The sequence below is a fragment of the Xenopus laevis genome, chromosome 1S (assembly GCF_017654675.1).
Source record: "Xenopus laevis strain J_2021 chromosome 1S, Xenopus_laevis_v10.1, whole genome shotgun sequence".
Classification (NCBI taxonomy): Eukaryota; Metazoa; Chordata; class Amphibia; order Anura; family Pipidae; genus Xenopus; species Xenopus laevis.
The window spans coordinates 81,725,110-81,744,458 of NC_054372.1; the positions used below are offsets into that span (position 1 = coordinate 81,725,110).

General features: G+C 40.4%; 1 protein-coding gene across 1 annotated transcript in view; it reads left to right on the plus strand.

Annotated features, from left to right (window-relative positions):
- polr2b.S (polymerase (RNA) II (DNA directed) polypeptide B, 140kDa S homeolog) overlaps positions 1-19,349 on the plus strand; it is a 111,450-nt gene that overhangs the window by 87,903 nt on the left and 4,198 nt on the right. Inside the window, exons 21-24 of the mRNA XM_018234602.2 lie at positions 9,829-9,936; positions 10,042-10,155; positions 16,264-16,424; positions 17,134-17,329. Coding sequence (XP_018090091.1) covers positions 9,829-9,936; positions 10,042-10,155; positions 16,264-16,424; positions 17,134-17,329 — 579 coding nt within the window. The remainder of the gene's footprint in view (positions 1-9,828; positions 9,937-10,041; positions 10,156-16,263; positions 16,425-17,133; positions 17,330-19,349) is intronic.

The window sequence follows — 19,349 nt, forward strand, 5'->3', positions numbered from 1 at the left end:
AAACGTGTAATAGAAATAGAAATGAATACTACACCATAAAAATCATGACAGAACCCACTTAATTAAGCATATCTGACCCACGATCTGATCTGAAAATATGTAGTTCAGTTTGGGGTTTTATTTTTTTTTTGCTGTTGCTTACTATTGTATAGTGGCCAAAGTGTTTAAGCAGCTTGTACACAAAGTACAGTGGTGTTCAGAATAATAGCAGTCCAACATCACTAACTTGATCAATCACTGTGTGAAGTTCAATTAGTGAGGTCATTCATTCTGTGAAAAAAACAGATGCCAATTACGACCCTTATTTAAGGAAGTAAGCAAATGTTGTGCATGCTGGTTATAGTGCATTTCTCTCTGAAAGTCTGAGTAAAATGGTTGATTCCAAACATTGTTCAGAAGAAAAGCATAATTTGGTTAAAATGTTGAATGGAGAGGGAAATACAAAGAAGTTCAGAAAATGATAGGCTGCTGAGCTAAAACGATCTTGTGCTTTAAAATGGCAACCAAAGCCTGAAAGATGTGGAAGAAAACAAAACTACCATTTGAATGGATAGAAGAATAGCCAAAATTGGCTAAGCCTTAGCCAATGCAAACAAAAATGAGTGTACACTCCAAATAGTAAATGGGATAATTTTCAATAAAGGTGCAACATAGCCCCAGACTACTCCCAAATAGTGGACACCATTATACTATTGTAAATATGTATAGGGCATGCAAACTCAAACAAATATTACCATATTCGCACAGTGGTATTTTTGAAAAGCTTTCTTTATATGTTATAAATACATTCATCAATTTTACAAACAATTTGGTTCAAAAGTGTTCACTTATTAATAAAAAGTGTTTTAAGCATTTACATACCACAAGATCGCAATGCGTGTATCAAGCCTAACAAGTGAGCAGACACCCTTTTCAGAGATGAGAATTACCCCGACGTTTCGGCGTAAAAGCTTTTATCAAGGGGAATTCTGGTGTATCTATGTTTAAATACCTTAGACGCTAAGTTTCTCATTGCATGCATGTAATTCCCTTCCGGACTTAGCCAATGATCAGCTCCAGGAAGAATCCAATAAGGCTTAAAGTTACATGTGAGTACTGTACAATCAGATGACACCTATTTGAAGCCAAATTAAGCCAACTCCCCTTGTTGGAAAAAAACTCGCTGAAGAGGTTACAATTTGCCAAAGAACACATTGACTAGCGTAAAGAGAAATAGCACAACATTTTGTGGACTGACGAAAGCAAGATTGTTCTTTCATACTGGCGTTGGGCCTATTTATAGCATACCAGGGATCATGGATCAGTTTCAATACATACTTACATACATATAAAATATGTATGTAAAACATATAAAATACTTGGAGGTCATGTTGCCTTGTGCAAAAGAGGAAATGCCCTTGAAATGGGTGTTTCAACAAGACAAAGACCCCAAACACGCCAGTAAATGAGCAACATATTGGTTCCAGGCCAATAAAACATATGGGGGCCAGCCCAATTCCTGGATCTCCATCCAATAGAAAACTTGTAGGGTGTCAAAATTCTGTTTCTGAGGCAAAAACAAAAAATGCAGAACAATTGTGGAATGTAACAGGTGCCAGAAGCTGGTTGACGCCATGCAACAAATATGTGCAACAGTTCTCAGAAACAGTGGTTATACAACTAAATCCAGGTATGGGACCTGTTATCCAAAATGCTCGATTCCTGGGGTTTCAACTTTTCTTCATGTTCTAATTTGAGTAGAATGTGCAGCGTTCGTAATGCATTTGCATTTAAGGAAATAAAATCTATCATAAGGATTTTGAGCTTTATGGTGCATAAAGGCACATTTTGCAGCAGTATCCCTGTGCCTCATGGTATCTGTTCTCTTACACTACATTTTCAAGACTGAAAAGTTATTTAAACATAATCTGCTATACATATTGGATAAAATAAAAAAAAAAGGCATCATATCATAGACAAAGGGTCATTTTGTATCTACTGCAAGAAAGCCCTTATCGTATTCTGGGTAGGTATGGGATCCATTATCCGGGAACCCATTATCCATGGCAAGGCCATCTCAGTTTTTAAAAATTTAAAATTTCCTTTTCCTCTGTTATAATTAAACTGTACATTGTACTTGATTGCAAGTAATATATAATTTAATATTTGATCATGCTTTAATATTTCATTGCTTTTTTTGTGGATTTAAGGCATAAAGATCCACTTTATGGAAGTACCCCTTATCCAGAAAACCACATGTCCCTAGCATTCTGGATAACGTGTCCCCCAGAACACATGCCAGGGAAAATAGTACCAATTAACATTTTGATCTATATGAATCCCAGAATGTGTTGTACCATAAATGCAGTATCAGTGGTGGTGGTTTCCAAGCCTTTATTAAAATTTTCATTAAAGGAGAACTAAATCCCCCCCCAAGCTTTTAGGCATTGCTCCCCTCTCCCTCCCCACTATGTGCTGTAGTGTGAAAAAAAATTCCCACCGTTCAAAATGCAGAGAATCGCATCAGCACTCCTCGTCACCATCTTCCGGCTCTTTGTATAGTCTTCGGGTCTCAAAAGCAATTTGCGCACAGTGTCGGACTGGCCCGGCGGGACACCGGGAAAAAACCCGGTGGGCCCCGACCCTCGTGGGCCCCCGCTGGGCCAGACCCCCTCTAATAGTATAAAAAAAATGTAAAAAGTTTTCGGCGATGCGCATCGCATCACCGCTTGCGCATGCGCATCGGCGCTTGCGCATGCGTATCGGCGCTTGCGTGCCGAGAAGTGCGCTTGCGCATGCGCGCAGTAGGGGGGCGGGGGGCGGGGGCCCTGGACCAGCAGTCCCGGTGGGCCCCGGTCCCCCCAGTCCGACCCTGTTTGCGCATGCGCTGTTGAAGCTGATTCCTCACTTGGCCCAACTGCGCATGCTCCGGGAGGCTTTGTGACCGTGAAGAGACCAGAAGACTATGGGGCAAATTCACTAAGATGCAAAGTTGCGCCAGGCACAACATCGCCGCACTTTGCCAGGCGTAGTTTCGCCAGGGCTCCACAAATTCACTAAAATCCGAAGTTGCGCACAGGGGTAGCGTAAGGTTGCGGAGTTGCGCTAGCGTTGATTCGCTATATAAAGCGAAGTTACGCTAGCGAAGTCTAATTTGCATACGGCGCGAAATTCAAATTTCAATGGAGGAACACGTATCTGCACTACAAATGCCTAGAAAACCTTTAAATCAACAAATAAAAATTTTATTTTGCCCTACACATGTGCCCACTGTCTAGGTAAGTTGCCATGAGTCAGGAAATGTAGGGGGGAGGAAGGGGAGCCCCAAAAAAATTTCGATCTTTTTCAGCCTATCAGCCATCATGTAGAAAACACGCCAGCGTTTTTTGGGACTTAGAAAAAAAATTTACTTATATTTTAAACAATCCCTATCTACTCTATTGCGCTTCGCCAGGTCTGAGGTGGCGAAGGAAGTCTAGCGTAAAAGGTAGCGTTCAGTACACTGCGCAAGTTAGTGAATTTGCGTAGTTTTGTCGCTAGCGAAACTTCGCCTGGCGTAAGGTTGCGAAGTAACAGCGAAACTACGCCAGCGTTCGTTAGTGAATTTGCGCAGTAGCGAAAATGCCAAACGCTAGCGAATTAACGCTAGCGTTCGGCGCTTCGCGGCTTAGTGAATTTGCCCCTATACGTAGAGCTGGAAGATGGTGACTGGGACCTCCAAAGAGTGACTTAAGTTTATCAGAACACAAGTCAAATGACTAGGGGCTTCTGTGCAGGAACCTGTCAGACTTCAAAATTAAATCTAAAAAAAAAAAATCTGTTTGCTCTTTTTTTAAATAAAATGTATAACAGTTCAGAAGTACTATTAACTGATGCAAAATGTGTTTTCCCGCAACAGAATCCCTTTAAGGTGAACAACCTCTTTAAAATTATTTTCTAGTGTCTATGTATGATTAAAATGGTAAAAAATCACTTAAGATCCATGATTGGTCAGGAACTTTTAGAGGCATTTCTTCTTCTGAATATTGAAAGGGATATTGCTGCTAGTATGATGACAATAACTTTTCGAAGTCATCTACACTCTTGCACAAACATCTTATTTAAGAGGGGTGGTTCTATGCACTTTTAAATCTGAGAAATCAATGCAAAATAATGATTTTGTGTTTTATTGGTTAGAGATTGGTTTGCTATCATTTATTTATGAATAAAAGTGTGATAAAAGGTTTACTTGTTTATATTGCATGGATTTGGAGGATTATTTTTGCAGAGTTGGAGAAAGTTTGTATTAAACAATACAAAAAACTCTAAAATCCACATTAGATTACATGACAACACAGGACCCAGTGCAGTCTGCCTATTCTGATTATTAATCAGTCTTGCTGTATCGGCTTCTCCCAGATATTTGACTTGTGCTGTTTATCACTAAGCAGCCCAGACCACATTGAGCCTGTGCACAGTCTTGGTCTTGCAAAGATGTTAAGCAAAGGTACAAGAGGGTGACCCCCTGTGGCCAACTTTGAAAGCATAAATCATTTGTTTGATTAGGCTTCTGGTGTAATAAGTTTGTTTAGTATACAAAAGACAGCATTTCTAGCCTTATATTATTTTTTAGACTTCCCCTTTAAAGTGATACTGACACTAAAATTTCAAAATATTAATCTACATTAAAAGTTACATATAGGTCCCATTGATAGTTTTTTGCTGATAGTTCTACTTTTTAAGTAATAATTACTTAAAGTTCATAAACCTGACTGTTTTGCCAACCTGCCCCTTCTCAGGCTGCAGCCCCTCATAGAGGAACATGGGGATAATGTTATGATGGCTATAAAAAAAGGTTATTTTCTGGTGTCTGTATCTCTTTAAAGGGATTCTGTTATGATTGTATTTATGACTAATGTTTTAATTCAATATTGTTACAGCCATTCCAGTTTTTAAAAAAACAAAAAAAAAATGTTGATTTTGATATTTGTCTGCGCTATTTTGTACCGGGGGGGGGTTGAGATGAGGTTTCCTGGTGGGCCCCAGGCACCTCACTGTGTGACACTGGGAGTTGGACTGTTGTGTTACACATAACTTGTATGTTTGGAGATTTTCATCAGTTTTGCAATAAGCATCAGCAAGATCTACATTTTTGAGTCAGTCCAGTTGAGTTCAACTGTCTGTGCAGATCTGCTTATAAGTGAGTAGTGTCCTGTCAAGGTCCTGACCCAGATCTAAGGGAGCTATCACTAAGGACAGTGGGTTGAAACAGAACAGTCAGAATATAATTGCCAGCCAAGTTCAAATTGGGCCAGCTTTGTGTTATTTCTGAGGTAGACAGGATCAGTCAGCAACAGCAGCAAAGTGTATGTGTGTAACACAAAATCGGCTATATATCTGCAAACTCCAGTGTCCTCTCAACAGGATTTATCGGCATCCAGTGTGAATATTTACATGTACAGATCTGCTTCAGTCAGGGAGAGCTTCTCTACATACCACTGTTCACACAATACTGCTATCCATATTCTGCTTAGAGACACAAGTGGGATATATCCTCCATTGAACTTTCTGTAATCTGCCTGTCTGCTCAGCACCTGCCTTCTCTGTTCTTAGTTGTGTGTAACACAGACTTTACACTGAAAATCCTGCAACCAGTGCAGTCATTGATTGCTACAGTATGTCTCAGTCAGGCTCTATGGCTTCTGTTAAAGATACTTCAGAAAATGTGTATCAAGAACCACAGCCCACTGGGGTACAAAGTGTCACATCCAGAAGGACGATCAAACGTACTCCTAGACTAAAGGAAACTCTCGGATAATCTCACTGAGCTATGGAACAAAACGGTACACTGCATGTCTGTGGTTAGTGAGCTTTACCAGGAAGTACTGCATCTAGAGGGCGCTCTCAAAAGTCTCAGTACTGCCTTTGAATATTATCAGAGATTGAGTATTAAATATTCATCTTTCCTAAAGAGCACCAACACAGAGGATTCTCTAGAAGAGTTGAGTAGATTCAATTAACTCAATGAGCAAAGAATTTGCCTAGTTCAAGAGACCAAGGTGAAGGCTCAAGCAAAAATCACACATCCGGATGACTCCACATCTCTTCCAGATCTTCACATTCTATGTCTTCTATCAGCAAGCAACTACTCAAAGCTCATGCTGACTTAGAAACTGCTAAAATAGAGGCTGGCTTTGCTAGAAAGGGAGCTACCCTTAAAGCAGAAATGGAAGCAGGAATTTCTCGTCAGAAGGCAGAAACTTCTTTTCAAAAGGCAGAAATGGATGCCAAAATGGAGATTTTGCAAAGAGAATGTGACCAGGCATCAGCGTTAGCTAGACAAAGTTTTAGAGAAAGCTGCTAAAGTGATTGATAGAGACAGTGTCTGTCTTATGGATACGGAGGACTCCATCAAGCGCACTATGAACTATGTCTTGAACCACGGTAGCAGATACTCAGTGCACACAAGCAATTCCTCAAAGCAGTCTCTTCAAAGCATGGCAAAGATACCCCAAAGCTGTAATCGGCACAATAAATGTTGTCCTCCTGCTTCAATACCTGTGTTCCAACAAACTAGAGGTGCCTCTCGTATGGGCAGTCATCTACCTTTTAACAACAATGCTGCTGCAGATACATACCCGGCTATGATAATGGACTATAAAACTATACCTATGCTGAATGCCTCTGCATCACCTTACTTCCCTGAGGCCACCGTAGCAGATGTTGGTATTACAGCCAGACAAGAATTGGATCTACTGATTCAGTGGCTTGGCCCACAGTCTTCAGAACGTATAATAACTCTGAAATCTGTTTACACTGGCAATGTAGCTGCAGGTCTCGCAGCTGCATGGGAATGCCTGGAACAGAGCTATGGCAGTCCAGAAGCCATTGAAAGTGCTTTATTTAAAAGATTCCAAAGTTTTCCAAAAATAACCTGGAAAGACTATCAGAAGTTTCAAGACCTGAGTGACCTATTGCTTGAACTTCAACTGATCAAAAACTGATCCTCGCATGCCAGGTCTCGGCTATCTGGACACTGCTCATGGTGTTAACCCAATAGTAGAAAAGCTGCCATACGGCATTCAAGAAAAGTGGGTAACACAAGGTTCAAAATATAAAGCGAAAAACCAAGCGTCTTTCCCACCTTTCTGCGACTTTATCAAAAGGATTGCAAGGATGAAGAATGATCCAAGCTTTATATTTGGTGGGTCAAGTTTTCCTAGCCCTCTTTCACCAAAACATACGCACACAAATTACAGGGATCATAGAGGTCCTTTGTAAAGAAAACAGATGTTGTTCCTGCCATTATATATATCATCAAAGTGGACCAAGGTGAGAAAATATAAAAACCAAATCGAAAATGCCCTTTTCACTATGCCTCATCCACTCAAAAAGGCTTGGCTTCAGAGCCAAACCACTGCAGGAGCACAAAGAACTCTGAGAAAGAAATTTGGCATCTGCTACAATTGCTGTGCCTCTGTGGAACATCTTGCAAAGGACGGCACAGCTGTTATTAAATGCTTTGAGTGCAAAAGCGACAAACATGTGTCGGCCCTTCATCCTCTCCAATATTACCTTCAAAGACTTCTCCCCAAGGAAATTATGGAGGGGAGAGCTAAAATCAAACCTCAGCTTCTACTTCAGTGTCCACTTCATGTACTGAAGTCTGTGGAGAAGGAGTAAGTCCTGTGCCAAGATATGCCTAGTTAAGGTATACCCTAAAGGATAGCCTGGAAAGGCTTATACTTATTTTGAACCATGTCCACACCATTACTGTGTTAAAGAAAAACTTGTAAGCAACACAGAGTTTCAGCGCATCACACAGAGTAGTGTGAATTCTCACCAGTCTCAAGGAGACACTCTAAGTAGCACGGTGTTCAAATCTACCATTTTGACCATAAAATAGTGCTCACAACTAAGGATAAAGCATTCCTCAAAACTATGGACAAAGAATTCCTTCTGGATAAGTCCAACAGCTGGGTAGCCCCTCTACCTTCCTGCACACAAAGACATTTGCCTAACAATAGGCAACATGCAAAGCACTTTAGACAGGAAATCAGAAATGAGTGAACCTTTAATAGGCTTCATATAAAAGGTGTTTGGCAACAACTAAGCTGAATATGCGCCACCATTAAAGGAAGGCGAAGGAAGCTGGTATCTCCCATCATTTGGTGTCTTCCAGCCTCAAACACCAAGTCAGATTAGGGTAGTGTTTGACTCTAGTGCTGAAAATCAAGGGCTCTTCTTGGACAATGCTCCCTTGGGCCCACCTTGAAGAATAGCCTCATAGGGCTTCTCCTCAGTTTCAGTTAAAACTTGTGATAAGGGCAAACATTCAACAGAAGTTTCACAGTTTAATTGTCAGTGAGGATAGCAGGAACTACCCCCAATTCATGTGGCATCATAAAAATGACCTTAATGATAAAGTGAAAGACTACTACATAGGGTACATGTTTTTGGAAATTGCCCCTCTCCTTCTGTTGCAATGTATGGATTGAGAAGGACTCAAGAGGGTGAAAGTGAACATGATCCTAAAGCATGTCAGGTTGTTGAGAAGAACTTCTCAGCTACAGTTACCGTTCAAGGAAAAATGACTTCTGAAGTGGCTGACTGCGCTACCCCCTTCTGATGGCATCGCGTATCCAATGAACTTATCCCAACAGACTTTGCAATCAAGCCAACACCTGCAACCAGTCGTAACAGTAAAGCAACATGGTTGGCAGTATCAGACTTCTTCCCAGATGATACCTTTGAACTGATAGACTCACTTTCCAACCAAACTTACTCCAAACTCTCTTCACAGACAAGAGACTGTTATGGTCCTGGTTCCTTCAGGACTCTTTACATTGCAACAGACTCTGCAAAAGGGAGTGGAAACACATCCATAATCTTTCCAATGTGTTGTGGAACCAATGGAGAAAGGAATATTTCTTCAGACCCAGAACAAGCGCCAAGAGGCATGGTCTTACAAACAAGCTGGTGCTCTTTATCAAAATGAATTCTGGGACTTGTTACAAGCTCTCTATTCAGGGATGGCGTGGAGCTAAAAAAAAAAAGTTGAAGTAAAGGTACAAAGGTGACACTACCCAGGTTTTCTCTTTAATGAACTGGTACTCAAGAAGACTCGACCTCATCTGTCGCCTCAGCACCCTGGGGATTGATTTTCAGCAGAAGATCGTTGCAGAGATCCTGTATTGCTATGCATGCTTTTTGTTGTTGTTTGTTCTCTTTCTTGTTACAGGTCCCTGGAATATAGGAATCACTATATTTATGGACTTATTGGTTATATTATGTTTAGTGTATTGCGAAATCTAAAGATTTCAGACTGGGAGTGTTGTGTTAAACACAACTTATCTTTATATTATTGTTTTTGTTGTGTTCTGCATCTTCCTATATTTGTCCTTCACTCTCCCTGTAGTCCAGGTACTGTGACCCTTAGCCCCCCCCCCTTCCCCTCTTCAACAGTTTTCCTGTGTTCAGTTAGCAGCCATCTTGGGTATCTCTTACTGCCTAACCAACCCTGCTGATAAAAATATTCTCTGACCTACTGGTCCGTATGGGAGATTTTAGCCGTTTTGGAATAAACTTCAGTGAAATCTGCATGCTTGTATCAGTCCGGTTGAGTTCAACTTTCTGTGGAAATCTGCTAATAACAGTGAGTTGTGTCATGTAAAGTTCTTGGCCCAGATCTAAGGGAACCATCACTAAGGTCAGTGGGTTGAAACAGAACAGGGACATTGCCTGGAAGCTTGGGGGGGCTTATGGTGTGGGGGGTTTAGTCCTCCTTCAAAGTATTTTTTAAAAAAGTTCCTTAAATATAGTAGATAAAAGGTGAGTAATCTACTAAAGGCTTTCTCATTTTTATTTTAGGACATGCCTTTCACTTGTGAAGGCATTACACCTGATATTATCATCAATCCTCATGCCATTCCTTCTCGTATGACAGTTGGACACTTGATTGAATGTCTGCAAGGGAAGGTAATCCTGAAGCTTTTGTATTGTATACTTAAATGTTATCTATTTTCAACTTAGTTACATTTTGCAGGCTCAGAAGGAGTTTATTGCGTTTGTTATACTTTGTAGGTATCTGCAAACAAAGGAGAAATAGGTGATGCAACACCCTTCAATGATGCTGTGAATGTGCAAAAAATTTCAAATCTGTTATCTGATTATGGATATCATCTTAGAGGAAATGAGGTGAGTTCTGTGTAGCAAGTTCTGTGTAGCTATACCTTAATCTTGTATATGAATCACCGGTTTTATTTTGCTGTGACACTACACAATTACATAGTAACATAGTAAGTTAGGTTGGAAAAAGACACACGTCCATCAAGTTCAACCTTTTAACATTTTTTAATCTGCCTAACTAACAGTTGATCCAGAGGAAGGCAAAAAACACTATCTGAAGCCTCTCCAATTTGCCTCAGAGGGGGAAAAAATCCTTCCTGACTCCGAAGTAGCAAATGGACTAGTCCCTGGATCAACTTGTACTATCAGCTATCTTCCATAACCCTGTATTCCCTCACTTGCTAAAAAGCCATCCAACTCCTTTTTAAAGCTATCTAATGTTTCAGCCAGCACAACGAAGTAAGGGAGAGAATTCCACATCTTCACAGCTCTCACTGTAAAAAAAAAAAAACCCCTTCCAAATATTTAGGCGGAACCTATTTTCTTCTAATCTGATGGGTGACCTTGTGTCGGCTGGAAAGACCTACTGGTAAATAAAGTATTAGAGAGATTATTATATGATCCGCTTATATATTTATAATTAGTTATCATATCACCCCTTAAATGCCTCTTCTCCAGCATGAACATTCCCATTTTGGCCAGTCTTTCCTCATAGCTACGATTTTCCATACCTTTTACCAGCTTAGTTGCCCTTCTTTGTATCCTCTCTAATTCAGTAATGTCCTGTTTGAGCACTGGAGGCCAAAACTGTACGGCATATTCTAAATCGGGCCTTACCAGTGCTCTATAAAATGGAAGAATCCTGCCCTAAATCAATGCCCCTTTTTATACAGCTCAAGACCTTATTTGCCCTTCATGCTGCTGACTGTCATTGCTTGCTACAGCCAAGTCTCATCTACAAGGACTCCAAGGTCCTTTTCCATAATGGATTTGCCTAGTACAGTCCCATTAAGGGTATAAGTGACTTGGATATTTTTAAATCCCAGGTGCATGATTTTACATTATCAACAATAAATCTCATTTGCCACTTAGCTGCCCAGATTTGTCAAGATCCTGTTGCAAGCATGCCACATCCTGAATGGAATTTATTGGGCTGGATAGTTTTGCGTCATCTGCAAACACTGATACATTACTTATAATACCCTCCCCTAAGTCATTAATGAACAAGTTAAATAAAAGTGGACCCAATACCGAGCCCTGAGGGACCCCACTAAGAACCTTACTCCAAGTAGAGAATGTACCATTAACAACCACCCTCTGTACCTGATCCTGTAACCAGTTTCCTATCCATGTGCAAAACAACTTCATTAAGCCCAGTAGACCTTAGTTTAGAAAGCAGTCGTTAGTGGGGCACGGTATCAAACTCTTTAGCAAAATCCAAATAGATCACATCTACTGCCCCCCCCCCCCCCACTGTCCAGCATCTTACTTACCTCATCATAAAAAGCAATCAAATTTGTCTACATTACCTATCCTTCTTAAAGCCATGATGATTGCTGCTCATAATGCCATTCATTAGGACATATTTTTGAATGTGATCCCTTAACAAGCCTTCATGTAATTTGCCCACCACAGATGTCAAACTTAATGGCCTATAATTGCCAGGCTGAGATCGTAATGCCTTTTTAAATACTGGAATATCCGCTTTTCTCCAATCCATAGGTATGATACCAGATGAAATCATAAATATCGGCTGGTCTAAAACTGAACTAAGCTCTCTTAGAACCCCGGGGTGTATGCCATCAGGCCCTGGAGCCTTGTTTACATTAATTTTTATTAAAGCATTATGGATCATATCCTGAGTCAGCCACTGACTAGATTGAGCTGAGCTATCCGTGCAGCTATGAAGTGAGCCTGGGAACTCCGACTCCTCTATTGTATACACTGAAGAAAAGAACGGATTTAACACATTTGCCTTTTCTGTATCTGTTACAACCATACTGGTACCATTGTTTCACGAGAGTTGAGAACAAAGGGGCACACCAGCAGTAATTCTGCTTCAGCGTCCTTTCTGTTCTCAACTCTCGTGTAACAATATTACTAAATTTTGGTGAAGAGCTCCACCCATAAGACTTCAGCCCCCTCATTTTCTAACATAACCTCTTCCTTTATATAAGCTTTTAAATGCTGCAGACATACCCCTCCTCCTTTTCTATTGCCTCTGTCCCTCCGAAAACAAAGTATAGCCACTGATATTAACTGCTGAGTCATGCAAATCTGTCCACTCGTTCCGCCACATGCCGAACCCTAGCACCAGGCAAGCAGCAGACTGTTCGGCATGAAGGGTCCTTACGGCAGATTATCCTATCCACCTTTCTAATAATTGAATTTCTTATAACTAGAACCTGCCTTTCCTTTTTTTGCACTCCCCCCCCCCCACCACCCGTATTAGAGCCACTGCCTCCCAGGGTGCTCAGGAGAGTCAGCTTGCTCCATACATGCCAGGTCAGAGCTTTCCGTCCCAGCATCTTGAGCCAAAATGGCGAATGTTGTTTTGGACAAGCTGTGCACCAGCCCCCTACCCTTCTGTCCCCTACTTCCCCTCCTGACTGTCACAAACCTTCCTCCCTCATTAGCCTCCACTGCCCCTTCTCTTCCCACCACACCACTAGCCCCTGCCAGTGGTTGCTCTGCGAGTCTCCTTTCCTCCCCCACATTTGCCACTGCCCTCAATGCTGCAAGTTTTCCCCTTAGAGTCTGCAGTTCAGATTCCAAGATGAATACCCACCGACATCTCGCATGTAAATACTGCATGGAACTGCTTCTCCAACACCACATACATGTGACAAGACACACTGAGTAATAGCAGCAAACCCACTTGCACTCATATTTAGGGATGGGCAAATTTGTTTGCCTTGTTTCGCCGTGGAAATGACTTGTATGGTGTCGTGGTACAAAATTAAAAGACGTGCGACAAAAAAAAAAATTTGAAGCGCATCAAAATTTTGGTGCCCATATACTTTAATGGGCGTCTGCTACATTTCGCCAGCTGCGAACTTTTGCCAAAACGAAACGGGTCAAATTCGCCCATCCCTACTCATATTTACACTGGGTACTTAGTCTCCCAAGTGCAATTCCTCACAAACGTTTTTGGTTTTAAACCCCTTAAGGTTTTTACCGCTGCTTAACACTTAATTCATATGCAACACTCACTTAGCAGCTCCCACACTCGCTTTGAATTCGCAGAGTTAAGGTTTCAAACCACAGAACAGAAAGCCTGATCAGAATTTACCTGATTAACTCCTCCCCCTTAATTAACAAGCAGAGGGAAAGAGAAAAAGAAATGCTGTTTGCTACCAGCAGTAAAAACAACCCCTTAACTTTGTTTTTATTTATTTTTTAAAAATGTTCCCCTTAGAAACTCTCAGGATAAAACACAAAAGAAATAAATGCACTCAATGTATCTACCAGTTTACCCCAAATAGAGAAAAGAAAAAGCTGTTTCTTAGTCACTCTGAGCACACAGCAGTCAGTTATTTGCACTTACTCCATTCTTGCACTCACAGCATGCACAGCAATTAATTGCAATTAATTTACAATTGTTTAGCCTGTTTTTGCATGAAAGGAATTGTTCAGTATAAAAATAAAAACTGAGTAAATAGGCTGTGCAAAATAAAAAATGTTTCTAATATACAGTAGTTAGCCAAAAATGTAAGCTATAAAGGCTGGAGTGACTGGATGTCTAACAGAAAAGCCAGAACTCTACTTCCTGCTTTGCAACTCTCGGTTTCCACTGATTGGTTACTGCCTGAAAACCAATCAGTGACTTGAGGGGGGGCACATTGGCCATAACGGTTTGCTTTTGAATATGAGCTGAATGCTGAGGATCAAACTCACTGAATAGTTATGTCCCATGTGGCCCCCCTTAACCATTTGCCTGCCAAGCACGTACAAGAACATGCTGGCAGGCAAGGGCTTTAACTGCAAAAGCACTTCCAATGTACATGCTTGCAGAAATCAGCGATTCTCTCTGCATCGGCGGCTTAAGCCACCTCTGCAGAGACTTGCCCACTAATTGTGCTGTTATTTTATTTCATTGATTTAAACAATTTTTGTGGTTTTATTGCAATTTTATCCCTGCATTATTGTATGTGTATATTTTAGAATGGTTATGCGGTTTGGTGCTTTGGTATACAAAGATGTATTTTACTTTGTTTGATCTGCCAGAATATGTGCTTTCCAAAAATATATGGTTTTCTGGAGGTCTATTGAAAGTTTGTGGGACTCACAGCACATAAAGCACAGTCGGGGTTCTGTTTTCAATAGATGAGTTGGCCAGCATGAAAATTCATATACACATTTTTCATTTGAGGTCCATACATCCACATACTTTGTTAAATCTATGCATACTGAGCATCAAACTATTCAGTAGACCTCTGTCGTCCATATTTAGGGTGAAAATATATGATTTTCTAGGGTGAACATACTTTTTTCTACCTTTGTCCCCCCCCCCCAAACTATGTAAATGTGTTGATTTTGCAGTATCTGAAATGACAGAACTAATAGCTCAAATGGGGTGTCTATATTTTGGGGCCCCTTTATGCCACGTGCTTAGATAAACCTATACATCTTGGACATAAAACTGTTCATAGGACCACAGGCTTTCATATTTGGGTGATTTAGCTTGATACCTAATAGTATATGGGAAATAAGATGCTGGAGGGCGTTTTTGAGGTGATTTTTGGAAAATCGCCAAATTTTGGAAAGGTTTGCGGCTTTGTAGTAGAAAGACATGCATACCCAATTTGGATTCCGTGGAATGTGTACTTTACTAAATATATGGTTTTCCCGGGGTGAACGTACTTTTTTTCTACCTTTGCCCCCGCCCCCCCAAAACGATGTAAATGTGTTGATTTTGCAGTATCTGAAATGACGGAACTAATAGCTCAAATGGGGTGTCTATATTTTGGGGCCCCTATGTCACATGCTTATGTAAACCTATTATATATAACCTATATATTAGGAATCAAACGGTTCAGTGGTCTCCTGGCAATCATATTTAGGGTGTTTTACATTGGTACCTATTAATATGTGGGAGATATGATGCTTTAGATTGGAAGCTTTGAGGTAATTTTTTTTTAAAAAATCACCAATTTTTATAAAAAATTATAGCTTTAGGGAAGAATTGCAGTTGGTAGTTTGGCATACATAGATATATTTACCCATTTTGATTTGCTAGAATCTGCTCTTTCTAATAAGGCATTGTTTTATAGGGTAAACCTACTGTTAGTGTAGACTTTGGCCTTGAAATCAGAAGCATGCTGTTTTGTGGAGTGGTGCTTTGGAAATTTTGTAGTGTACTGCTTGGAGATTTTAATCTCCATAAAACTATTTTTGGTATTGGCCCATTCAGGAGACATAGAACTTTCCAAATCTGCTGTGTTCACGTACATAAAATAAATTGTTTATGATATATGTGATTGTACTATGTATATGATTTTTTAATTTTATAAGACAAGCCTGTATCTTTTTACAGAAGTGGAATTACAATAAAATTCTAGCATATTTTGAAAGCTCCGGTTGAAAAAAACAATATATTGTTTTTCTGGGTAAAATGTCCTTAAAGTGAAAGAGTACAAAATGTCTAAAAACTGCTTGGCAATAGATGTTCGCATTTAGGACAAATCGGCTGGCAGGGAAAGGGTTAAAGTCGCTGACTAACTCAGAGTTAGAGAGCTTAAAAGCAGGAAATAGTGCTCTGGCTATTATGTTAGGCACCCAGTCACTCCAGCCTTTATAGATTTACTTTTTGGCTAACTAACTATATTGGAATTTTTATTTTATTTTATACAGCCTATCTATTAACCCAGTTTTTATTCTTACACTGAACTGTTCCTTTAAAGTAGAAAGTCTTCACCCATAAAACAATGAGAATATGTTGCTCTAAAATATTTAACCTATTGTCTTATGGCCCCTAAAAGCATCTATGGCAATAGAAACCTTTTTAACTCAACAACTAACATAGATTCCAACAAAAATACCCTGAAATTGATATGGTAAATTGCATTACTTTTTTCCTCCATTATTTTATGAAGTGATCTCTTGATTTTATAAGTGATGCTTAAATGTTTTCCAGCTCTCTGTGAAATATATTTTTATTTGTGCCATCAAATTTAGGTTTTGTACAATGGATTCACTGGACGTAAGATTACATCACAGATCTTCATTGGACCAACCTATTACCAGAGATTAAAGCACATGGTGGATGATAAAATTCATTCCCGTGCAAGAGGTCCTATTCAGATTTTGAATAGACAGCCCATGGAAGGTAGATCCCGGTACGTGGTACTATTTTCTCTAATGGCTTTTAATACAATTGCAGTACATTTACAAATCCCTGTTAACAGCCCTTGCCTGTTCCTACAATGGCTGTTGGGGACCAGTCTGCTAGCGCATACAAATTCTAGGTTACTCTTTAATCAGTGTTTTTCCACATGTTGTCTTGCACACACAAGCTTCTTTGATGTCCTGTTAAACCTTGAAAATATGCCTGGATGACTTTAAAACAATGTTTTTCTTTTGGAAAAATTGGAAAGGAGGCTTTAAATTGAACTAATTTAGTAATACAGTAGATTAAAAATGGTGGCACTTATAAACCAGTGCCCCTGACCCTGTAATACAATTTTCTTATTACCCTTTTTTATGTGCAAATCACCCATCCATTTAATCCAGGAGTGGCCATGCTTTGCTAATGCTATGTCTACTTTAAGTGATGATGTCCCATTAGGATCTACATCCATAAAAGCAGTAAAAATGTATATTGCTATATTTAACAACTATTTCTTATGTAACCCTAACATTAATATCTGCATGAAACAGGAGGGTGACTTAGACCAGTCTTGAGATCTACTGATCACCAGCTAAAGGTCTATTGGTAGATCCCGGACCACCTTTTGGACAACCCTGCTTTAAACTGTAAGCATTTTGCAGTAGGATTAACATCCTTCTTTTCTCTGTTAATGCTTTGCACTTTATTTGTGCCTACAGTGATGGAGGTCTGCGTTTTGGAGAAATGGAACGTGATTGTCAGATAGCTCACGGAGCAGCACAGTTCCTAAGAGAGAGGTTGTTTGAAGCTTCTGATCCTTATCAAGTTCATGTCTGCAATCTCTGTGGCTTGATGGCAATCGCCAATACCAGAACCCATACATATGAATGTAGGGGTTGTCGGAACAAAACCCAGGTAAATGTGCAGAAACACTTAAAATTTTATATAGCTCCATGTTGCGGAGTAATGCATTTGCCTACTATATGTTTACTTAAAGAGATATGTTCTGTGGCAAGGTGGTTCACCAGTAGTCCAGAGAACAAAATAACTTGGGCTCCCTCCACAGTCTAAATTCAATGTACTATATATGCTGAATTTAAAAAAAAAAAAAAGTGTGTGTAAGATGGGATTGTGTGCAAGAGAAAGAAAAAACCATCACTTGAAAACTATGCTCTTCCTTAGGGACAAAAACGCTAGACATTAACCCACAGAATCTATTAAAATACCCTCTCCAAAAATGATACCCAAACAACCCAAGTAATCAACGTAAAAAAAAACAGTCATCATGATAACACATGGTGCCATAAAAAAAAAACACAGGTCAATCCACTAGTGATGTGTGGGTTGGGATTTCCCGACTCGCACCCGACCACCCGCCTGACCTCCTACCACCCGAGTTCCTTTTAGAAGAGTGTGAGGTCGCCCCAAACCAGCCCAACCTGTGGGTATCTGGCCGGCCCGCACATCACTACAATCCACCAATATTTAAAATCAAGTTGTTACATAAATAGAGTAGGAAACCCAAAAAGTTACAGTATAAAAACACTGATACAGTAAATAAGAACATTATTACTAATAATATTGCTGTGCAAGTGACCCTAAAGATTATGTGTAACATTAAAAATGTACCAATACTAGGGATGCATTAAATCCACTTATCTTCAATATAAATAATGAAATAGTAAAATATAATTCATAAAAGGATAAGTATTTGTTATTAACTGCTATTTTATATTAAGGTTTATATTTAACTACTGTGGTTTTATTTTTTAAAGGTTTTTTTTTCTGTCTTGGGTGCTAAACAGCAAAGTTTGGTGTGCTAGTGTGCTTACAGGAAGTTTGTCACAACCTGTTTTACTTTGCAGTTAGTTTCCCCTCCGTTTGAGGGGGTGGGGTTTGATTTGTTGCACCTGAACAGACTGTATAAATAGAACCCCTCGGACTCCAGTGGAGCTTGCTCTAGTGTCAGCTTCTCTTAAAGGACCAGTAACATAAAAAAAATTTAAAAAAAATTCGTTAGTACACATCAAAACAAAAACACCAACACAAATTATACTTTAAAATCACAAAGCTTTTATTAAGAAATAACTTACAGAAACTGCACTTCCTGTCCTGTACAGAAACGGCAAAAAGGCGACCATCCATCCTGCTGGGCTCGATTTCTCCTCCTGGCTATTCTGCTGACAACGTGTGAAGGAGCAACTATTCACTGACAGGCATCGCCTCTCCTCGGCTCTCCTCTCCTTCACTGTGCATGGCTTCCCTCCTCCTCGCTGCTCCCCCCCAGCCAGATCCCCTGAACAGAATGATGAATGATCGCCCGCTTGTCACTTCACAGCCGCACAGTACCTTTTATTGCTGCGTATTAACGATGCGCAGGGGGAAAGTCCTGAGGCGCCACATCCCTTTCTTTTCCAAATTGTGCTTCAACCACCCTTTCCGTCCCTGCTGCAATGCACAGAGCCTGAGAGAGCGGGCCCTCGCCTTCTCAATTCTCATGGCCAGACCCCCGCAGAGCTGTGAGCAGAGCAGAACATTTTATAACCATTTCTGGGAAGCCGCATGTTTACAGACGGGAGGGAAGTAGCGATGTATTTCCTAAACTTCAGCTCACCACAAGCCAGAGGCACAATGGGTCAGGATAAAAATGTGAGGGCAATGGACTGAGCAGCTTTCTCTGTAATCCCTTTGGCAATGTGTTAACCCAGTCTCCTCTTCACCCTGCGCACCGTTAATACGCAGCAATAAAGGTACTGTGCGGCTGTGAAGTGACAAGCGGGCCGATCATACATCATTCTGTTCAGGGGATCTGGCTGGGGGGAGCAGCGAGGAGGAGGAAAGCCATGCACAGTGAAGGAGAGGAGAGGCGATGCCTGTCAGTGAATAGTTGCTTCTTCACACGCTGTCAACAGAGTAGCCAGGAGGAGAAATCGAG